The sequence below is a fragment of the Lepidochelys olivacea genome, assembly GCF_965140295.1.
Source record: "Lepidochelys olivacea isolate rLepOli2 genome assembly, chromosome: 8".
NCBI lineage: Eukaryota > Metazoa > Chordata > Testudines > Cheloniidae > Lepidochelys > Lepidochelys olivacea.
Genome location: NC_140418.1, coordinates 12,178,709 through 12,201,067, shown reverse-complemented (window position 1 = coordinate 12,201,067; position 22,359 = coordinate 12,178,709). Strand labels below are relative to the sequence as shown.

The 22,359-nt window shown below is 40.5% G+C and overlaps 1 protein-coding gene and 1 long non-coding RNA gene across 4 annotated transcripts; one reads left to right on the top strand and one right to left on the bottom strand.

Annotated features, from left to right (window-relative positions):
* Window positions 1-1,079: 1,079 nt before the first annotated feature.
* Window positions 1,080-3,059, bottom strand: LOC311525035. Its single transcript, XR_014712659.1, has 3 exons — window positions 2,991-3,059; window positions 2,217-2,336; window positions 1,080-1,157 (listed from the first exon to the last, which is right to left on the bottom strand). It is a non-coding gene; the product is annotated as an uncharacterized lncRNA (long non-coding RNA).
* Window positions 3,029-21,766, top strand: LOC311525034 (UPF0461 protein C5orf24 homolog). Of its 3 annotated transcripts, XM_084636765.1 has the most exons (4): window positions 3,035-3,179; window positions 11,798-11,888; window positions 16,953-17,383; window positions 19,315-21,766. In XM_084636765.1, the coding sequence occupies exons 3-4, from the start codon at window positions 16,957-16,959 to the stop codon at window positions 19,353-19,355; spliced, it is 468 nt and encodes a 155-aa protein (XP_084492891.1). In that variant the 5' UTR covers window positions 3,035-3,179; window positions 11,798-11,888; window positions 16,953-16,956; the 3' UTR covers window positions 19,356-21,766. The 3 variants fall into 3 exon arrangements, with proteins under 3 accessions (XP_084492890.1, XP_084492889.1, XP_084492891.1); XM_084636763.1 differs by lacking the exon at window positions 19,315-21,766 and having other exon boundaries at window positions 3,032-3,179; window positions 16,953-18,431; XM_084636764.1 differs by lacking the exons at window positions 11,798-11,888; window positions 19,315-21,766 and having other exon boundaries at window positions 3,029-3,179; window positions 16,953-18,432.
* Window positions 21,767-22,359: the final 593 nt, after the last annotated feature.

Here is a 22,359-nt window from a genome sequence, read left to right as displayed (position 1 = left end):
TGCATTCGTTAGCAAATTCAGGCAAAAATCAGCAGTTGGTAGCTCTATAGAGTAACATGACTCACCTTGATAACTAAAGGCCTAATGCTGTGAAGCACTGAGTGCCTTCAACTTCCATTGACTTTAGGTCCTAAATTAGCCCATTTGGCATTTAAATCTCCTTCAAAATCTCAAGCGGAATTTGCTGTTCACACTTTAAAGGGGCTGAGATGAGTGTGTGGAGCCTGGTTCATAAACAGCTTACCTGAAGAGAAGAGATGATGAGGGAACTGCACACTCAGGCTTCACAGGATTCAATCATCATTAAAAGAAATACAGCAGATTAAAATTTAATAGTTCATTTGCTGGTGGTGCTGCAAGTCTGTACTGGCTCATGATGCATGTACCCAGACATTTATGGGTTATATATGTCAGAGCAATGGCTGCCTTCCCTGTTGCAAATCTGCAGGGAAAGGGGGAAACAACAACAATCTTTCAATAAATTATTTTTAATACAGTCTTAGGGCTTGATTTTTTTCTCTCAGGGATTGCAAGGGGAGCATTATTGGGCCTTTGGAAGAGAACCCATCAAACTCCTCAGCACCCCTTCTAAAGGCAGCAATGGAAACATTGCTTGGGAATAAAAGGCAGCTTCTTCTATTGTGTTTAACCCTTCACATTCCAGAAAGAAAATATTTTTAGAGGGGATTTTATTTTAAGGTAAAATAAATCAGTAATCTTACTTGTCTTTAATAGAGAGGCAATTAGTGGCAGAGAACAGTGTTGTCAATTTCTACATAGATCAGGAAAGGAAGGATGGTTCCGTACTAGCCTGAAACTTGGGAGACACTTGTTCAATTCCCTGGTCTACCACAGATTTCCTGGGTGAACTCTGTGCCTCAGTTCCCCAACTGTAAAATGGAGATAAATAGTACTTCCCTACCTCACAGGCCTATTAGGAGATTAAATTAATTTTTAAAAATTGCAAGGCACTCAGATACAATGGTAATGGAGGCCTAAAACAGACATATGCGCCTAAATAGATATATAGAAACACTGGATTGGACACACAGAACCAGAAACGCTAGTTACCAACTCCAATATGTTGCTTCAAGCACTGGCCAACATCAGAACCTTCAGAGGTGCTCTTCAGAGAAACTCAGAATATACTCCGTCAGCTGTCAACAATGCTGAGTGTCAGCACATATGTTTTTGTATTTAACAAGTTAGGAAATTAAAACAACACTTAGGATTTACCTAGCACTTTTCATCTCCCAAGTGTTTTACCACCCTAGCTAATTAATCCTCTCTACACTTAATCCTACACTTCTGCTGAGAGAGCCAAATGTTCTCCCTAATTTACAGGCTATGAAATTGAGACAGTAGTTCAGTGACTTGCCCTAGGCCACAAAGGAAGTCATTATCAGAGCTGGCCACACCTCTCTTTTTAAATTAAAATCCTTTTTAATATTTGAATACGCAGGCAAAAAAGGTGCACTCTTGTTTGGTGGCTCTTTTTCAGCTTCCAGTTTAAATAACAATTGGGCCTTGTCTACACGACAAAATTAAGTCGACTTAAATTACGTTGATGCACAGACACCACAATAATTACTGCAGTGGTTCATGTCCACACTATGCCCCCTTTGTTGGTGGTGCAAATCCTCACCGGGAGTGCTTCCACAGACTTCAGTGTGTGGGGATTGTGGGGCACTGACAGCTGGAGCCCCCCCTCCCTGGGGCTCACAGCTGGAGTCCTCCCGCCCGGGACTGGCAGTTGGAGCTGTGAGCCCTGTGTGGGGTTGACAGCTCTGGCTGTCAACCCTGGAGTAGAGGGGCTCCAGCTGTGAACTCCTTGTGGGGCTCACAGCCAACAGATGATGTAAGTAATGCAGTGTCTACACAGTCACTGCGCTGCCCTAACTACATGGACCTAAGCGTTGTGACTCTTGTAGAGGTTTAGTTATTAGGTCAGTGTAGTGGGCAACTTATTTGGGTGGGAGCAACATTGTAGTGTAGACGCTTACAGAGTGAAGTCGACTTAAGCTGCCTTACATTGACCTAACTCTACAGTGTGGAGACCAAGCCTCGGAAACATGATATGGATTCCAGTCAGGCCAGTTTGCTGGAGTCTTAATAGGAGATAGTCCTGCCTTATTTCAATTTGCAATGTCAAATTTTCAGTCCTTTTAAATCACTTTTCTTTTATTCATCATTGTTCACAAAACGTGGATACATACAAAATGATATTGCTCTGATTTGGGGTTCCTCAATCATTGAGGATGGGAACCGAGCACAAACAGCCACTGTGAGAAAGTCCGACCACTCCGGGATAGTCATTTCCACTGCAGCTAACTGCCCTTGTAAAATAAAAGTGACAGAAAAGAGACCAGAAAATAACTCTGGGTGTCAGTCAGATAAGAACCCCGCAAATCTCCTCCCAAGTCTCCTCCATGAAACTTCCCCCCCAACATCTCCTCTCCCACTGCCCCCCAGGACCTCCCTCCATTCCCCCCCCCATGAATCTCCCCCTCACCCCTGGATCTCCAGCTACACCCTCACTGAATCACCCACCCCCGACCCCAGAGCTTCCCCCCCATCTACTCTCCCACTGGCCCCCAGGACCTCCCTCCATGTACACTCCCCACTGAATCTCCCCCTCCCCCCCGGATCTCCTGCTACACCCCCACTGAAGCACCCACCCCCGACCCCAGTGTTTCCCCCCTCCCACATCTACTCTCCCACTGCCCCCCAGGACCTCCCTCCATCTATACTCCCATCCTACTGCCGCCCCACATCTACTCCCCCACTGCGCCCTTTCCCTTCTGGGACCTCCCCCATCCCCACACTACTTCGCCCTCCATCTACTACCCCACTGTGTCTCTCTGCCCCGGCCCCGGCCCCAGGCTCTCCCCACGGCGCTTGTTCCCCTTCCCCCAGCCCGCCGCCTTCCGTTAACCGCCCCCGCGCGCGCCCACTTCCCCACTCCGCCGCCAGGCTCGCTCGCCCCCCACCCTGTCGGGAGCGCGTCCCGCTCCCCGCACGCCCGCGCACGCCGCAGCGCCGCTCCCCGCTTGCAGCCGCGCGGCCGGGCCCGGTCGCTGTGTGCTGGGGGGAGGGGGCCGCACGGACTCGTCCTATCCGGGCTTCTCCGACACCGGGAGCCGAGGAGGGGAGGCGCCGCGATCTGGGCAGCCCCGCGGGTAGGTCCGGGCCGAGCCCCGGGAGGAAGTGGCGAGCGGGCGGGCAAGATGGAGCCTCAGTCAGCAGGCACCCACCCACCCGGGAGGGATGGGAGCCCCTTCCCCGGGCCCGGCGGGGGCCGCAGGCAGCTCCTCCCTGAGCGCCGGGGGGGGGCAGGCGGAGCAGGGCCCCCCCATGTCCTCCCTGAGCGCCGGGGGGGGCAGGCGGAGCAGGGTCGCCCCCCCCATGTACTCCCTGAGCGCCGGGGGGGGGGGCAGGCGGAGCAGGGTCGTCCCCCCCATGTCCTCCCTGAGCGCCGGGGGGGGGGCAGGCGGAGCAGGGTCGTCCCCCCCATGTCCTCCCTGAGCGCCGGGGGGGGGGGGCAGGCGGAGCAGGGTCGTCCCCCCCATGTCCTCCCTGAGCGCCGGGGGGGGGGCAGGCGGAGCAGGGTCGTCCCCCCCATGTCCTCCCTGAGCGCCGGGGGGGGGGCAGGCGGAGCAGGGTCGTCCCCCCCATGTCCTCCCTGAGCGCCGGGGGGGGGCAGGCGGAGCAGGGTCGTCCCCCCCATGTCCTCCCTGAGCGCCGGGGGGGGGCAGGCGGAGCAGGGTCGCCCACCCATGTCTTCCTTTGCCTGGGGGGGGGAGGCGGAGCAGGGCCTGGGGGAGGGAGCCGGCCTCCCCCCATCTCTTCCCTCAGTGATCGGGGGGGGGAAGGGGGACAGGCGGAGCCGAGCCCCCCCATCTCTTCCCTCTGTGATCGGGGGGGGGGAAGGGGGACAGGCGGAGCCGAGCCCCCCCAATTTCCTCCCTCAGTGCCGGGGGGTGGAGACAGGCGGAGCAGAGCCCCCCCTAATTTCCTCCCTCAGTGCTGGGGGGGCACGGACAGGTGGTGCAGGGTCCCCCCAATCTCCTCCCTCAGTGCCGGGGGGGTGGGGACAGGCAGAACAGGACCCCCCATCTCCCTTATTGCCCTGGGGCAACATGGTTAACACCACTCTCCCAGGTCTCCTTTCTCTGTGGGGTGTGGGGAAGTGACAGACTTGAGTAAAGTTGCCCCTCCTCTACTTCCTTAATTCTCCAGGGACAAGGTGATAGAGCTGGGAACTCCTCTAAACACATATCTATCTCCGTGCCCATGAGGGGGAGGTGATAGAGCTGGGCCACTCCCCATCTCCTTCTATCAGTGCCCCAGAGAGGTGGCAGCTGGGCACCCCTCAGCTCCCCTGGAGGTTGGGGTAGCAGTTGGACAACCTCCCCTGCAAATACTGCAAGGAGGAACACCCCAACTCAGATGCCCACAGGGTGGGGGCAGCTGTGCAACCTGTTCCCCCTCTTGTTTGTTGCCCACTTCTCTGGCCTCTAAGCAGCAAGGAGAGCTGAACATCATGTTGTCTTAGTACAGAGTCTTTGTAGTGCCTTGAAATCATCTGTTTGTTCTCTTTAGTTCATATTCTTTTTAATTCACATTTTTTGAACTTTCCATTTAGTGCATAGTTCAATTAGTGCATGGAATTTTAATGCATATAAACAGTGCATATTTATTAGGGCATATTGTTTAATGTACATGAATAGTGCATATTTTCATTATCACATCATTTGAGTGCATCTGCATTGTCTCTAATCATTTTCTTTTGTGCATGTTTATTAGTATATACTGTACTATTGTAATGCATGTAAATAATGCACGTTTCCATTAGTGCATATAAATAGTACCTATTTATTTCCTTTAGTGTGTACTTAATAGTATATAACACTTTCAGTGCAGTTAGCTAGTGGATATTTGTCTTGATTGTTTATTTTATTGTTTATCACTGGGCATATATGTAAAGGGGAATAATACTATGATTTTGTTCTCTCTAACTCTCCACAAAATACAGAAGTAGCAAGAAGTTGCTTTTGGAGTGTGACCCTAGATTAGTTTAAGATGATTAGAAAAATAAATGAATATGTTACAACTGGTTCCTCAGTATACAAGGGTCAAAGGGTCTCTTACTCCAGTTTATTATTTTTTATTGTTCTTCAGATAGATGTGTGTGTTTGTGTTTCTGTGTAAGGATCCAAGTGGCAATTGTTAAATATGCCTAGCAAGTGGACTTTAAACCTAACACATGCTATCCTAGGTAAATTATGACTTGGCTTGGTAATGCAGGGCCGCTGCAACCTCTAATCCTAATGCATGGTGCTTGAGCAAGTAGCTCCATTGAAGTCAGTGAGGCTACTTGTGTAAGTGCCATTCACTATGAGGAAGGGTTGCAGTAGCTGGCTCTGTGTCATCAAGCCAAGGATCACAATTCTAATTTATCTGTGGTACCTTGTTTTGGTTCAGGAACCTCTGAACAATTTCATAGAGCACTTCTTAGTGCAAAGAGAGTTAAATAGACTGCTTTATTCCAAGTCAGGCATCCACACTAACTCTCCTGTCATTCACAGTGTCTTGACATCCTTGTGGCATCTATAACAATTGTCTATATAGAAGGGAAATACTAGGAATTATTTAATATTTGTTTAGATTTTAAAAATATAATTTAGCAAGTGCAAAATGAAAAGTCATACTATGTGACCAGTCTACTTTCTATGGGTCACCAGGAAATGCTTCATGGCTGCAGTTTGGGAAACTCTTATCTAGCTTCAGAAGTAGACTGTACTTGGCATGTCTGTTTAGGTGTCTTGGTGGTGTTGTAGAAATGCTGATAGGACTTCGAAAAACTACATGCAAAGTTTGCTGGTGTTGGAGATTAGGATTTACAGGTAGCTTGTGCATATTTAATTTATTTAGGAAGTTTCAACAAATATACAAATCCTTGTTATGTAAATGTCAGAAACAAAAAAAAAACAGAGAATTGTTACAACAGTTAGCTTTTGTGTAAAGAGACATTATATGGTAATATAGTCATCAGAACACCTATAATATGTTGCTTTAATAAAATCTCAGAGTGAAAGCTCTCTCTACCCATTTAACAGACTAGGCGTGTTTCTCAAATTTAATATTAAAAAACTGGACAATTGTGCTGGGTTTTTTTGTTTTTTTTGTTTTTTTTTGCAGGTGAATGTACTTTAATGGAGTATTGAATAAAAGATAGATACATAGATATTTGGTTATTTATGCTCTGTCTATTTTGCTGGGTACATAATTGAGATAAACCTATTTAATTCACTGGAACATTCAAGATAGGTGAACGTTTCTTTTTATAAACTTTATTTTTAAAGCTTTATTTACATGTTGCAAAAGTAAGCACTTAGTGTTTTAAAAAACAAACAAGGTCTTAATTTCACAAGAGTTGATAAATATTAACTTTTTTTAGGTATTTGTACTGTTCCTTTTATTTGTGGATATAGTTCATTTTATAGATGTTGTACTGCCCGTGTATCTCTCATTGTCTGTATCCTTGGGTGAAGCAGTAAAAACAATATAGTATGTGTGTTGCTTCTTTTGGCAGTTCAAAGGTAAAATGTGCTCCTCCAGTAGTAATTTGGGGCACATTTGGGAACCTGCACTCCATAACATTGTAGCTTCACACTTCGCACCATCCCAGTACTGTCCATGGTATGGCCTTGTATACACTAGACTTTACAAACATTCTACCTTGCTCTTCCACTGTTGCAGCTTCACCAGTCGTAGCGACAGTTGGGAATACTAGTGCAGATAGAACACTGGTGACTTCTGGCATTTTTATTATCACATTGTGCAGACTTGTTCTAATCAAGGTTAGATGACGAGATGATATAATGCTGGTGCCAAGTCTGCACTAGCTCTATCACAGTGATAGCCACCAATGGAGCTGGTAATTCAGTAGCAGGAGATTTCAGAAAATACGATTAGTTATGTTTAAACATTATTTCTAGCACAATTATAGCAAGGATACTAGGACCATTTTTTAAAATGTCTCATTTTTCTCAACACAACTTCAACCCTAATGGTGCTCAGAGTGTTGAGAGCCATAGTGTAGATGCGCTACCAGTTATTGTCATAATTTTTAACTCTGCGTCAGGTAAACCTCTTCAGAATGGGTCTTATCAATATTGTTAAAAACACCATCTGTGAGTCAACACTACAACTTCCTTTTTATATTGTTACCACTGGTGGAGCTGAACTGGTGTTAACATTAGGGGGAAATCCCCCTACTGTGGACAGGACTCCACTTTCTGTGTTGGAAATAGTTGTCCCATTAATGTAGATAAGTTGAGCCACGTTCAATACACATTGAAAGAAATTATGATCAACTGATTATTAGTGGTTATTCATGCTTTCCACCTCTGGTGTTGAACATCTTTTGGCCCTGTCCACAAAAGCAGCCTAACCCATGGTTAAGGAGGGAGTAGAGGGCATGGTGTTTGACAACTGTCATCAAACACAGCACGAGTGCAGACATAACCTAAGTGGTTTGTCTGTAACATGGCTTGGCTAGCATTATTCTTTAAAAATACCCTCTCTGTCTCTTTGAACTGAGAAGCTGATCTAAACATAGGGTTAGCACAGTTTCCATCATCTTGTCGGGTGGACCATAGGGGTGAAAGAGAGGTCCCAGTTGCTCTAAGCTTAAAGCATAAGGTTATATTAACACAAACAAAAACTGTGATAGTTCAGGTTTCATCAGAATGTACCCTGTCCATCCACCTCTGGGCATCTACTTAGTGTCTCTAGCCCCTGTTCCACTGGACACTCTCAGTATACCCCAGCTTACCAGTTATTCCTCAGGTCACCACTCCGCTTAACACACAGTACTTAGGTACATTTATTGTGAAAACAAGTAACATAGAGATTTAAGTAATAGAAAGTGGAACTATTGAAAATGGTTACATATAAATGAAATCATAATATGCCTTCTATGACCTAGACTGACTTAACTAGATACTTTCATGTCTTATAGAGCAGTGCTCAAGTCCTTCCAACATTTTATAGCCAGACTTGGCTGCCTGTCACCCTCCATTCATAAGACAGACACTATTAGCTTGCCTCCTCAGTGAAGGATCCACCTCTAAATATACCCCAACAATCCATTGTCTTTATTTGTAAACAAGATCCCCTCTTGCTGTTTTTCTCCCTGTAAATTTCGTCTCTTGAAAATTATGCAATCTCTTGATTAACATTTGGCTCAATATGCAAACAAGCATCCATTGAGAGATGTATAATGCCTAATACACAGCCAGACACACAGATAAGTGTCTGTTACCATCTGCTTAAAAGGAACCTGTCTGAGACGTGTCACTTCTGAGTTACCTGCCTTCAAAACATAATTTTCAGTACTGACACAACTCTTTAAATGTTATGCATACATATGTTTTGCAGTGATTAGTATGTTCAGTGGGCTACTGGCTCTCAGGGACCTCACATGCCATGCTTTTATGAATTATTATGCATAAACCTGCCCTCAGAGATCCCTGTAAAACACTCTGCATCCCCTGTGCCTGTCAGTACTAAGAGATTCCTGGGTCACAGTTGGTAACACTCCATAAGGCTTTCACTTCCTTCTCCAGGAGATCCCAAAAAGCAATATGTACCCAACTTTATCAAACTTGCATTCTAATGCAAAACCTTAGTGGCAACCTCAAATTATTAAACCATCAATTTGTAAGCACGTGGAGGATGATAGGGTGATAAGGAATAGCCAGCATTGATTTGTCAAGAACAAATCATGCCAAGTCAATCTAATTTCCTTTGTTGACAGGGTTGCTGGTCTAGTGGATAAGGGGAAGCAGAAGATGTGATATATCTTGATTTTAATAAGGCTTTTGACACAGTCCCACATGATGTTCACATGTCCATAGAAAACTAGGAAAATATGGTGTAGATGAAATTATTAAATGGTGGGTGCCTGACTGATTGAAAGACCATACTCAAAGAGTAGTTATCAGTGGTTTGCTGTCATGCGTGGAGGGTGTATCTAGTGGGTTCCCTCAAGGGTTGGTCCTGGGTGTGGACCATTTTCATTAATGACTTGGATAATGGAGCTGAGAGTATGCTTATAAAAATTTGCAGAAGACAACGAGTTGGAAGGGGTTGCAAGTACTTTGGAGGACAGGATTAGAATTCAAAATGACCTTGACAAATTGAATTGGTCTGAATTCAACAAGATGAAATTCAATAAAGATTAATAAAAGTGCTTCATTTAAGAAGGAAAAACCAAATGCACAACTACAAAATGGGGAATAATTGACTAAGTGGCAGTACTGCTGAAAAGGATGTGGGGTTATAGTGGATTACAAATTGATTATTAGTCAACAATCTGATGCAGTTGCAAAAAATTAATATTCTGGGATGTATTAACAGGAGTGTTGTATGTAAGATACTAGAGGTAATTGTCCCCCTCTGCTTGGCATTGGTGACGCATCAGCTGGAGTACTGTGTCCAATTCTAGGAAAGATGTGGATAAATGGGAGAGAGTCCAGAGGAGAGCAACAAAAATTATACAAAATTTAGAAAACCTGACCTATTAAAAAAGGTTAAAATAATTGAACATGTATAGTCTTGAGAAAAGAAGAATGAGAGGAGAGATGATAGTATTCAAATATGTTAATGGCCGTTATAAAGAGAAGAGTGATCAATTGTTCTCCATGTCCTCTGAAGGTAGGATAAGAAGTATGGAAGAGTTAGGTTAGCTATTAGGAAAAATCTTTCCAACTATAAGGATATTTAAGCTTGGGAATAGACTTCCGAGGGAGGTTGTGGAATCCCCATCACTGGAAGTTTTTAAAAACAGGTTGGACAAACATCTGTTAGGGATGGTCTTGGAGTTTTTGTTGGTCCTGCCTCAGTGCAGGTGGCTGGACGGGATCACTTTTTGAGAGCCCTTCCAGCCCTACATTTCTATGATTTTATGCTTTGTAATAACAGATCAGCACATTTTACTGTTAAACATTCAGAGTATTTGGGAAGTTAATCTGCTTTAACATTATTGAGGTTGCCATTAAGGGTTTATCTTGTCCTGCTCGGACCTGCTACTGTCCCCAAGATTCATAGGCATCCCCATCAGAAATGCCTTGCAAGTTCCAGGGAAGACGATCTTATTCCTTGACTCCTATGTTGCACTTAGAGCTCCCATGCTCTGCTATAGGGGAGTTCCCTAGGCCACCCATTCCTCTTTTTCCAAATCCTTTGGCCTGTTGTTCTCTTCCTTCTGCCGCAGCAACACCTATTAAAAAAAAGAAATTACCATAAAACCCCATTTGTTTACAACCAGTTATAATTTTTAACACCCCCTCGCCACTGACTAAAATCAAGAAAACCTTTCTGGTCTCATGACATAGCCCTCCTTATGGAAGATAAGGATGTTCGCAGAAGATGGTCTAAAGCCTGGGTGGCTGCTGATGTACCAAACAAAAATCTAATCGATGACCCAGCTGTGCAAGTGCCAAGCTTCTCTTCCCCACATGCATATGGACAGCTCTAAACCGTATCCGCATTTAACATGGAAGATACACATACTCCATAGATTGAAAGCAAGGGAATTACCAAACTGCGACTGTGGTGAGATGCAAACTGTCAGACACATCATGGACTATTGCCCAATCCATGCTCTTCTTGGAAGTGTCTCAGCCATTTACATGGCTACCCCCTCTTCTTTAGACTGGATAAAAGACTTCTTAAGATCCAGCTGTAGTCATGCCGTTGCTTTCATTGTTTGACTATCACCGTATGAAAGAAGAAGTTTTTTAAGTGACACCAACACAAACCTCTAAAAGCAGGGAAATGAGTAGCTAAAGAAATATTTTTCACTACCATAATACCCATCTCTCATATTAACTGTTCTTGTGGCTTGTTTATACACAGAAGCTGCACTGGTTTAAGTTAGATTGGTTTAAAAGCCAATTTAATTGAATTGGTTCAAACTTTTGTGAGGATGCACTTATATTGGTTTACAACTGTTTATATTGGTTTACCTTGCTCATCTAAGTTTACAGGTGTAAGATAAACCAATAGCAGCCAGGTTTACATTGATTTAAGACAGGTTTCAGAGTAGCAGCCGTGTTAGTCCGTATTCGCAAAAAGAAAAGGAGTACTTGTGGCACCTTAAAGACCAACAAATTTATTTGAGCATAAGCTTTCGTGAGCTACAGCTCACTTCATCGGATGCATTCAGTGGATGCATCCGATGAAGTGAGCTGTAGCTCACGAAAGCTTGTGCTCAAATAAATTTTAGTCTCTAAGGTGCCACAAGTACTCCTTTTCTTATTGATTTAAGAGTGTTGACACACACAATTCCATGGGTTTAACTGAATGGGTTTTAAATCACACCTTTTGCTAAACCAGTACAAATTTGTGTGTAGACCAGTACTCGCTCATACTCTACATCCTTCTGCCAACAAAGTCACGTCCACTCTGTGGACAGACATGCAACACACAGAAAACATTCTTGTAATTCCCACTGTAAGGTGAACTTCTGACTCAGACCTCAGTAGAGTTATGCTAGGGATGGTCGTGACAACATAATTAAGATTTCATTAAAGCTTTCAGCTGAACATTTTTATTTTGTAAAAATCTCATTGAAAATGGTACAAATAAAAACAAGGAATGTAAACTTAACTATTACTTGAATTTTTCATAGCATGATGAAAAAATTGATCGATACAGAGAGAATAATAAGCATTCCAAAAACATCCCTGTCGTCTGTTTTTAACTGGATTGTCTCACCTTTTTTCAGACTCCCCCCTTTTGCAAGAACTCTGAAACATTCTCTGTGATCTGCGCTTTGCTCCTCATGTGTCAATTCTGACATCATCAAGTATAGACAGGTAACATCTCTCTCTAGAGAATTTTATCACTTGTCAGAAGTAAGTGCAAGTATGTACACAAAGATGAAGTTGCAGCATTTTACATGTTAGTGGTATATATTTGGGGGTGAGAACTCCCTGCTGTAGTGTTGGAGTGGCTGGGGAGGTGGATGTTGGAAGCCATGGCAAGACTCCTTGTTGTTCCCTGTGTGGAGAGGGGATGCAGCTGGCAGGGGATGGTAGACCCTGAATAGGAGGAAAATGGTGCTAGTAATTTGGGGTGGTGGTTATTTGCCTGGCAGTGCTCTCTCTGACTGCCTCCCTTGTGCATCGTTGTCTGTTCTGTCATTCTGTCCGATTCCTTGTGTGACATTGCTCTTGCTCAGCTGAAGCCAATTTTCTCTGTGACTGGGCCTTTAATGCAGACTGGAGAGCCATGAGCTCCTCCTGAAAGCTAGAGTCTGTGTGCCAATGTTTAAATGAGACATTGAAGGAAAAATGTTGATTATTACTCTGATAATGTTCTCAGCTATTATATCAACATTTACAAATCTAGCATCGTATGCATGTTGTGCTTGCTTGCTATTTGTTATATCTTTCTATTACACTAATACAACTTGGTGACACAAAAGGAGAATTTGCAGAACCCTCATGCATGCATTAAATGTCATGAGAAGTCTCAGGAAATTCTGTAATGTAAACTATAATGAAGAGTCGAAAGAGAGGTGAGACTGTGTTAAAATCAGAAGATTTTTGACTGCTTTTTACAGACACTTAACTACTTACCTGTTATTACCACACCAAAAATTCGTGCCCTTCCCAAATTGTATCTTAATCTTACATTTTTTGTCCTTTTCTAAACAACACAGGATTACTAGGTATTCTTACTTTGAAAGTGAAATTGTAATGCAACCTTAACTATGGTTTCATGACTGCTCCACCATATGTTGCTCAACAAATCTGTATTATAGTGCACAGAGAATCTGTGTTATAAAAACCATTTAAAACATGGATGTGCTGAACTACATTATTACTGCATCTATATTTAAGTATTGCACATGTAAAATCATGTTCACATATTTACACATGCACTGTGATAAGGTTTATATACCCATGCACCTTAGAAGTTAGAAGGGGGTTAATGCAAGCATTAGGAAGCAGGAAATGCCCAACTGGAGCTGATTACAACTGCTATGAATGCTATGCCCTCTGAAGGAGAGAGGTGGCTGGGGAGAGATGTCAGACCTGAGAAAAGAGACTCAACTTTTGTATTGTTGTGAACTCTTTCTGCCAGTAAATAGACCCTTCAAGCAATTGTGTGATACTATTTAAGTTTGGCTACACTAAGCCATTTATTATATTTCTTTTTTCCCTATATTTAACATAAAGGCCTATTGACCTAGTGTACACTGGAGAAATTTGCCATGCTGAAAACTGTGGTCTCCTTGTCATGCTTGTAAGGAAGGCACTTCATGACCATGTACATGTACTCCAAATAATTTGTGTATTCCAGATAGTGTTTGGATTAGATTTGCTTCCAGCACGGTTACATACTGTCTTAGTCTGAATGGTTTCAGCCTGTATAAATTTAGCTTCCGTGTAGACAGTGCTAAAATGGTTCAAATTGTCCTTCCACTGCTGTCCAAGAGTGCACTGGTGGCCTTTTCAAATCTCCCAGGATCCATTGCTCTTGAGATTTGTGCTGGGATCTGCATGATAGGAATCTAGAAGACATTACAACAGAAAAGGGGTAAAATGGTGCTAGTGTGGAAGTGAGGCAAAACTACAGTGATTCAAAATATAAATAAGCTTGGCTAATATGAATATACTGAACAGTTCGTGCTTAACTCAATTAGAAATAGATCAATTCTCAGTTGTAGACATGGCCTTAAAGGGGTGCTACCAGCTGGGCAACAGACAACCCATTTTGGAACATCGTAGACAGGTGCTTACCTTTTTGTACCTGAATTAGGATTAGAGTGCACTGAAGTGATGTGCAGACAAAGAGTGCTGATACGGTTTTTGGTGATTTTTACCCTATGAAGCTATTCTGAAGATCTGGCTGTGATATTACTTTCTTCTGCTGGTTTGATTTAAAAAAAAATCTAAAGCAAATCTCTGGAACATAAGGGTCACTCCTTTTAATGTGTGAATTCTTAACGTGATATGTAAGAAGTTGTTACAGTACATCATAAAGGTACAGGATGCTATAAACCCTTAATTTGCAGATTATTGACATAACAGGCCACAATTGCTTTGCAGTATTGATGGGGATTTGTGCAAATATGTATGAATCTGTAAGACGTATTTTTCTTTGGTTTCCTTGTACCTTTAAAAGCCAGTAAAATAAATTGTTAAAAATGATCAATTGTCACTCTTTGGCTGAGGCCTTGCATTCCATATTTCTGCTTGGATCAAATGTTTATGGCTGTTTTATAAACTGCTGAAAAATGGGTTTTATAATGGAAAAAAGATTCATTTATTTAACACATACTTTTTTTCAGCTGGCTACATAGCTGATTAGAGACTACTCAGAATTTTTATTAATATGGGTATTGGGCATGTGTTTAGTAGTGTTGGGGGGATAACCTGTGTCTGTAATCCGTTCCAGTCACAGGTTAAGTCTGAGTTGGGGCACAGTGCATTCATTTTGGGATATCAAGTTTTAATAAAAGATGAGTTAAACTGAAGAAAGGTCAGAGGAAAGAAGCACACATAATAAAAGCTTTGGAAAAATAAGACTGAAGCATGTTCAGTTTAGAGAAAGAGACCTGCTTGCTGCCTACATATAACTAAAGGGATGTACTAAAAATGATAGGAATCAATTATTTTCCATCGCCAAGGACAGAACAAGAAGTGATGGGCTACACCAGAGAATATTTTAGGAAAAATTGGCATCACTAGATGCACTCTTCAGAAATGGGAGAAGCTGCCAAAGAAGGTTATGGAATTGGCAGTACTGGAGATGGTGAGAGCTAGATTTGGCATTCATCTAAAGATATCACTAGCTACTCATCTAAAACCTTGTTTATGTGAGGGAAATAAATAAAAAAATTCCCACCGTTGAAGACCGTGCTACTCTGCAATATTACAGGGGTCTGTGCTGATGGAGTCCTATGCAGGATCTGTACTTCTGCTAGTACTATAATTTCAAAGTGACCCACTGGGATCTCATAAACAAAAGATTCTGTGCCAGATGATCAGCTATGGCTTAGGAACTACACAGCATAGGCTGTGTGCTAATGTGACCATTGCACTCCCTCTATCCTGTGACTGCTATGTGCTGGTCTGGTTCCCAGGCCTAAGTTAAACCAGCTTAAAGGGTACATTGGCTGCCAACAGCCCCAAGCTGAAGCTGCAACTGATTATCAGTGAAGTCTAAGGGTGTCCTAGCCATGCCCCTTATGTCAGCAGCTAGGGCACAGAAGGATAATGGTGTAGGAGCTGTTACTTCTGTAGTGACTTGATCCTCTCGTGACTGATTATGGCAGCTCTATCCCATCAGATTTTGCTAGTGGTTTGATGCAAAGCAGATCTGGTCCTATGTCTTTTGGTAAGAAAATGTTATTTCACATGAATGTTATAAAGCATTTGGAAAGATGGCAGGTAAAATAAGGTATATTTGCAGACTTGATCAACTAGAATATTCAAGAGTTTTCCATGAGCCATGAACAGCTCTTTAATGGTTATGGGGAATATTTTCCCTTTGCAGCACACAAGGAACTCTCATTAATGTCAGTGCAAGTTCCATGCACCTTACAATAATGTATCTGAGGTATAGTAACAAAATTACTAATTTTAAAATTCAAGTCACTGTTTAAAGATGTTAAAATGAATGTATCTATCTATACATTACTCTTTCGGAAAGACGTGGTTGGCTGGGTGACTTCTGTATAACAGTTCTCTCTGGAAGTTTTGTGAACCTTACATATTGTGTGCTTTATTTGTTTCAATTCTTAATTTGTGTGAGTGAATTTGATGCTTTTAGATGTAATAGCTATGCCAAGTATAGTGAGGAATTGTGCTGTGCAAGTTTTATTTCTCAAGTGCCAATATTTTTCTTGATGCTGTGAAAGGTAGCTTAAAGTGTACTTGGATGGAATAGTTCGTGGCAGGTTTTGGCCTGATTTTCAGAGGTGCTGAGCACCTACTGCTTACAGTTACTTCTGGTTGTGAAAAAAAAAACTTTGAAGTGTCATCCAACTCTGTTTGAAAGGGAACCAATTTAAACCATGACTCAGAGAGATGTGAGCTGACCACATTCATTTTAGTAGGGTGTTAGCTCAAGCTAGTAGGTGTTGGATAAATTTAAGCTCCAACATCCTTCAAGCCCCCTGAATGAATTGAGAGAGTGATCTTTTTCTCTGTTGGTTTCCCCTTGCTGTTCCAGAGTCTGCTGCCTGCTTTGATAGTGGTAATGGAGTGGCAGAAGGGAGAGAGTGTCTCTGCTAATCTACTTGCTGACATCGTTTGTTTTAGGGTAGTTCTTGCCTGTGACTAGTTTAAGTACTTACCTCAGCTGATGTTTGTAGCTTTCTTAGCTTGCAGCAGAATTAAATTGACTGGATTCTTATCAATTTTTTGTTTTTCACAAAGTTCTGGATAGCAGTAGTGAAATTGATTGTTAATTTCACACTGCAGCAGTTATGGAAAACTTAGCAGCAGCAGCAGAAGCACTGGGAGCCATCTGCTGAATCAGGAAGATGACACTATATTGCTTTTCATTTGATAGGTTATTGATGCAACTAAGTGGCTAGAATTGTTTTCCCCAAATGAAAGCTTAGATTCACCCTGGAAAGCTTCCACTGTGGGTGAGAGGCTATTTCAAGCCCAGATCATTTAAATTTTATTGTTGATGCACTTCTTACATCATTTTATGTGTTCGAAAGTTGTTTTTTTTTAAATGTCATGCTACCTTTGATTTTTTGAATCTGTTGATAGACATCTTGTTTGCCTAAGTGGTTTGCATTCCAGCCAGTTCAGGGTAATTTTAGGGAACCTTCATAGCTGTTGGAAAAGAGAATGTTTTTGGTTAAATGATGTCATGTTATATATTTATACATATTTGTCTTTTATTTTTGGTAGAAAAATGATGCATCCTGTTGCCAGCAGTAATACAGCTTTCTGTGGGACTGGCAAGAGTTCTTGCCTTAACGAAGACAATGTGAGATCCACTGATCAGTTTGACTTATATTCTACACAGCAAAGCAAATACAGCCACACAGTCAGCCACAAACCAATTGCATGCCAGAGACAAGACACGTTAAATGAAACACACTTGCAGGCCACCAGTGTCAGGAATATAGAGACAAAAGATGAACTAAAGAAAAAGAAAAACCTCAACCGTTCTGGTAAACGTGGAAGGCCATCGGGGACCACAAAATCAGCGGGGTACCGAACCAGCACAGGTCGACCTCTTGGGACCACCAAAGCAGCTGGATTTAAAACAAGTCCAGGCAGACCCTTGGGTACAACTAAAGCTGCAGGATACAAAGTCAGCCCAGGCAGACCTCCAGGTAGCATTAAAGCTCTATCACGGCTTGCAAATCTAAGTTATACTTGTGGCAGTGCAGCTTTTCCCTATCCTATGGTGCATAACAGAGGAGTACATGCTGCTGGTGAAACTAGTAGCAAAGTCAAACAATCCAATGAGTGAAATAAAGGAATTAGATAGTTTAAAAAGGATTAATGAGGAAATGCTGAGTCTTGGCATGTTTCTCACATTTTTATGTAATATTTCTATAACTTTGGCTTTCCAAATTTTATTTTTTGTTCATATGTCCAACGTGCAATCCACTAATTTTTAATGTAACATGAAAGGGCATAGGTATGGCTCTGTTTTTGTTTTTTACATAGGTTTATAAGTAAACTCTTAAATTATGCCCTTCTGTGTTTCCTTAAAGTAATACTCATATCCTGAGCTTCACAGTTACTTCTGGAAAATTTAATTGTGTGATTATGCACCAAGAAATTGAAATAAGCAGGAAAACATTATTTGGCTGTTGGCTATGAAGTGAGCCTAAGCCATAATAAAGATCTTGTCCAGAAGAATTTATAATTGATGAAACAAAACAAACAATTCTGGACTATTTTACAAGTAAGAATTCTGTTACAGTTTTGAAATGCCTGTGGGTTTTTTGTATAGGTGGGAATAGAGAGCAAACTAAATTTTCCGCTTTTGCTAGAGCTGAAACAGACCTCAATTGTTCATAAATATTTTGAAACTTTAAAAACTATTTTTTTTAAAGTGCTAATTTCAGGCAGTTTTTATTTGCTCTACTGTAGCATTGTCAGGTCTCACTGATGTTCCAAAAATATTTTTTTGAAAATGTGTAATAATAATAATAATAAACATTTATGCAGCGCTTTACATCTTCAAAAGCGCCTTACAAACATGAGCTAATTTGCCTTTAGGTGGTGGCAGATCTTGTAGTTCTGCTACTTACAGGATTCTGCTGTATAATTTTAAAAATGCCTGAGAGTACATATACCAAACTGCAAATAATTAATTAAAAATCTGATATATTTTATAAATAACTACAAAATAAGTACTGTTAATTCTAGTAACAAACTGAATAGACAGTAATATTAAACAGAATGTTCTTAAATTTGTAAATAGCTATATAAGCTGTTTTTTGCCTTCACAGTATGTGCTTTGATGGCAGCAGTTAATAAGTTTTAAAGTACTAGTTTAGTGTGTTTATAGATTAAACGTTTTTACACTGTTGCCAGTTTTTCAGATTTAGTTTTTCCAGGAATAAAGTTATCCCATTGTTTAACATTTATACTATATTTAAGTTATGGAAGTTTATATATCTACCAAAGGATAACATTTTCATGATTCATAATAGCAAACTGTATAGCTGGTTCAAACAGGATACAGTTTACCAAATTGCTAGACCCCAGATAGAAAGCATTTCATAGGAATTAATCTATGCATGCAAGTTGAAAAACTATGTTGGTTAACTATAAATATCTTTTTCTGACTCAAACTGAGTCCTTTCCTGCATCTAACCAGTTCCATTTTCAACTGTGTGTGTTTGGTTTAAAAAAGTGCGCGTGTGCATGTGTGTGTAATATGCACACACCCACCTATACTTAGAAAATAACATTCCTCAATATTGCATATTGTTATATTTATTCTAAATATCTCTTGCTTGAGTTAAAGCTTTTAATTCTGGAAGAAAGTTTACATAAAAATTGTTTAAAATATAGTTTAAAATTATACTGAATTTGTAGCTTCAAATACCAGTGGGAGTTGTATAATGTTTGCAGATTTTTGGGAACAGAAATCTTTCAGGTTAATTATAGCTTTTGCTGAAAATGAACAGTACCAATACTTTTTGTTGTAAGATAAAGTCTGGCTTGCTGTAATTTTGATGAGAACTCTGATTTCAATAATGACAACTTAAGAAACAGATGTCATGTTTCATACCTTTTTTATCAGGAAAAAAGCAGCAAGCCTTCAGGTGTTCCAGTGATGCCTAACACATAATGAGCTGGACTTTATGCTGTACTTTACAATAGGTGTGTTGAATTGTGATTGGGGGACTATGTATGCACTGGCAACTAAGACAATGAACCTCAACAATACTGGATGGCTCCTTAGTCAATGTGTAAACTAATGGCAGCTAAACTGCTACTAAAATATAGTTTCTCCATGCTGAAGCTATAAAGTCAAGTTACACTTTCTGTTCCTCAACAAACTGAAAAATATGACACTCTTAGTAATTTTTCTGAATGGTGTAACTTCTGATACACACAAAAAGCTAACATGAGCTAATTCACCCTCAGGATATGTGTTATATTGGCTGTTTTATCAGATGATTTTTCAACAAAAGGCTGCTTTAAGCCCTTTCCTGAACTCTTCCTGGAAAGCAGTCTTCTTCAGCTGAATGTAATAACTACAGGAGTTTCACACCTCGCTGGCAAGGAACACGTTGCATGTCACCAATGTACCTTTGCATAACGCCACTTCTTACCTCCTTCTGTTTATCCTGTTCACCCGTTTCATTGCTCACTTGTGCATCTACTCAATGGTGCTGTGCCGTGTGTCAGGAGATAATGCAGATGTATTACTGTTCTGCTAGAATAATGAATTTTGTATTCAAGTATGTGGATGAAATAATGAAATCATCTAAACAATTTATATTCATTATAGTGTTTATTAATATCAGATGAAATATAATCCCAGTAAAAAGAATGAACACTGTCAATTGTGAAAGGATGAACTAAAGTAGAAAAATGTGTTCATGGCATCTGTAAAGGGCCACTTGGCACCTTGGATTTGGCAATGAGACCAGAAAGTGCAATGCTGGGCACTTCCTCATTCTGGTTTATTTTATCCATAACTGCAGTTTACTGGTGTCATGCTGTAAGAGAAAGAGAGAGAAGTCAAGAAGTCAAAGTGAAATACGAATGGAATCTTCAAATGTTTTTGCTTTTCCTATTATATATAACCTACAAAATATATTGTGCTTTTTTTGTAACACTGTCTGTTGTCATGACAAACACTGAAACAGCATGTTGATGCCTATACTTTGATATTATCAGTGGGAAAACTGGCCTTTTCCACTATAGTATGAAAACATTATTTGTAAGGTAAATCGCTAATTTTATATTATGTACAACAATTCTGCTCTTCATAAGATAGGGTTACTGTTATGTATTAACACTGTTGAGAAAAATGATCTATATGTCAAGTTTGTGTTTTTAATGCTTTTTTTTTAAATATCACATTTCTAATGTCTTATTTATACATAAGTGAAACCTAAGTAATAGGGAGACAACTCAAAGGCCACTGTTTAAAATACATCCCGTAACTGCTATTCAATTTCTAATTAAAATTACATAAACTTTAGAATTCAATAATTTTGCTACTATTTTTGAAGTTTTGCACTGTACATTTTCAGAATGCTAGCAGCACATATTGGCAGGAAAAAGATCTATCAGAAGGTGGCTAACTTTTAATACTAAAGTGGAATTTTTAAATATCAACTGTTAGCTCTGTCATTAAAACACATTCTTTATACATCGTATTTGCTTTTAATTAATCACACACAACTTCATATATCAAGAACCATTAAATATCTTTGTTCTGAAATAATACAGTTTCATTTTGTCTGGAAGTTTTCTTTGGATTCAGTCAGGACAAAACCAAACCTAGTCAATGGAGTCATATGTTTGGGGAAAGAATTACCTTTATCTGCAACATATTAAGTAATTGATATCAGAACTTCACTTTTTTTTTTTTCCCCATTTTGAAGAGCTTTAAAAGGCAGAGCAATTCAAGGTTATTTGTCTGAAGGTTACATTAGCTGTGATTCTGCTGTTCTTTGTATTACATGTACAATAAAGTTTAATGCTATTCCAACAGAAAATTAAAAATACAAAGCAGTTGATCATAAGCATAAAAACTTGGAACTGCAAACTTCATTTCTGATCACAAAAGTTTGTTCCCTTTATTATTATAATACATATATTTTAAAATTGCTTAAATGTGTTTTTGAACTCTAGTAGACACACTAGAGCCTTTTTCTAGCAATTATTTTCCCCATGTAGGTAAATCTATGTTTTAAAATTTTTGCAAAGTATAATGATATGTTAAATTGTTAGGAAGTTTTTGCGTATCATGTAGTAATTTGGACCACTTTGATTCCTTAATCTTTCACAGTTTGCTTTTCCCACAGGTTATTTTGAAGGAGTCAATTACCCAATAAATAACTAATATCCGCACCCTGTTCTCTGCTGTAAAAAGCCTGTTTAGATGCTGTTTGTTTTTATGTCCATGAACTTGAGCTACTCATGTGCAATTATGTGTATGGGAATGGAGTAGTCTTCATGATCTGTATTTACATCACCATATGGATGTATATTTATTAATAAAGTCAATACATTAAAACCAAATATTTTATTCTTGTTTTACACCATTCTGAAACTTGGTTGTTCTCTTTCTAAAGAAGATGGAGTGGCAGTATTGTGAGCTACTTTTCAATAAGGCCTTAGATTAACTCATCTCTTGTGAATGTAGGGATGCTGCTTTTCCTTCTACTTTACTTCATTCATGTTTTCAAGTGACCTAAATTTGATACTGCAAATGTTATGCCATTTATTATATGGATTATATTTTAAATCCATTCTTATTTTCCTTTTGCCCCCTACATTATATATTTTCAGCTCTTTTTAAAGAGAGAGAGAGAAAGGGGAAAGACCTCTAACTACATCAGATTTCTCCCTCCACCTCCTCACCCCCGCAGGGATGTCACCATATGACTTAATTTTTTTCTTCGGTACAGGATTTGCTAAACTGATGCTTGTATTTGTTCGTGATAAATGGCCAAGTGTTCTTTATAAGCAAGGGCCAGCAGATTTGTAGCCTAACAAAAAATCCCACTTTTATTGCGAGTTATCAGAAAATAGAGAAGCGGCAACTCTTTTATTATTGAATGGAAAATGTAGCCAAGGTAGTTTTCATAACTTTGAAATTATCCTT

Excerpts from the sequence above, each read along its gene's own strand:
- LOC311525034 (XM_084636764.1), top strand. The coding sequence starts at position 16,957 with ATGATGCATCCTGTTGCCAGCAGTAATACAGCTTTCTGTGGGACTGGC.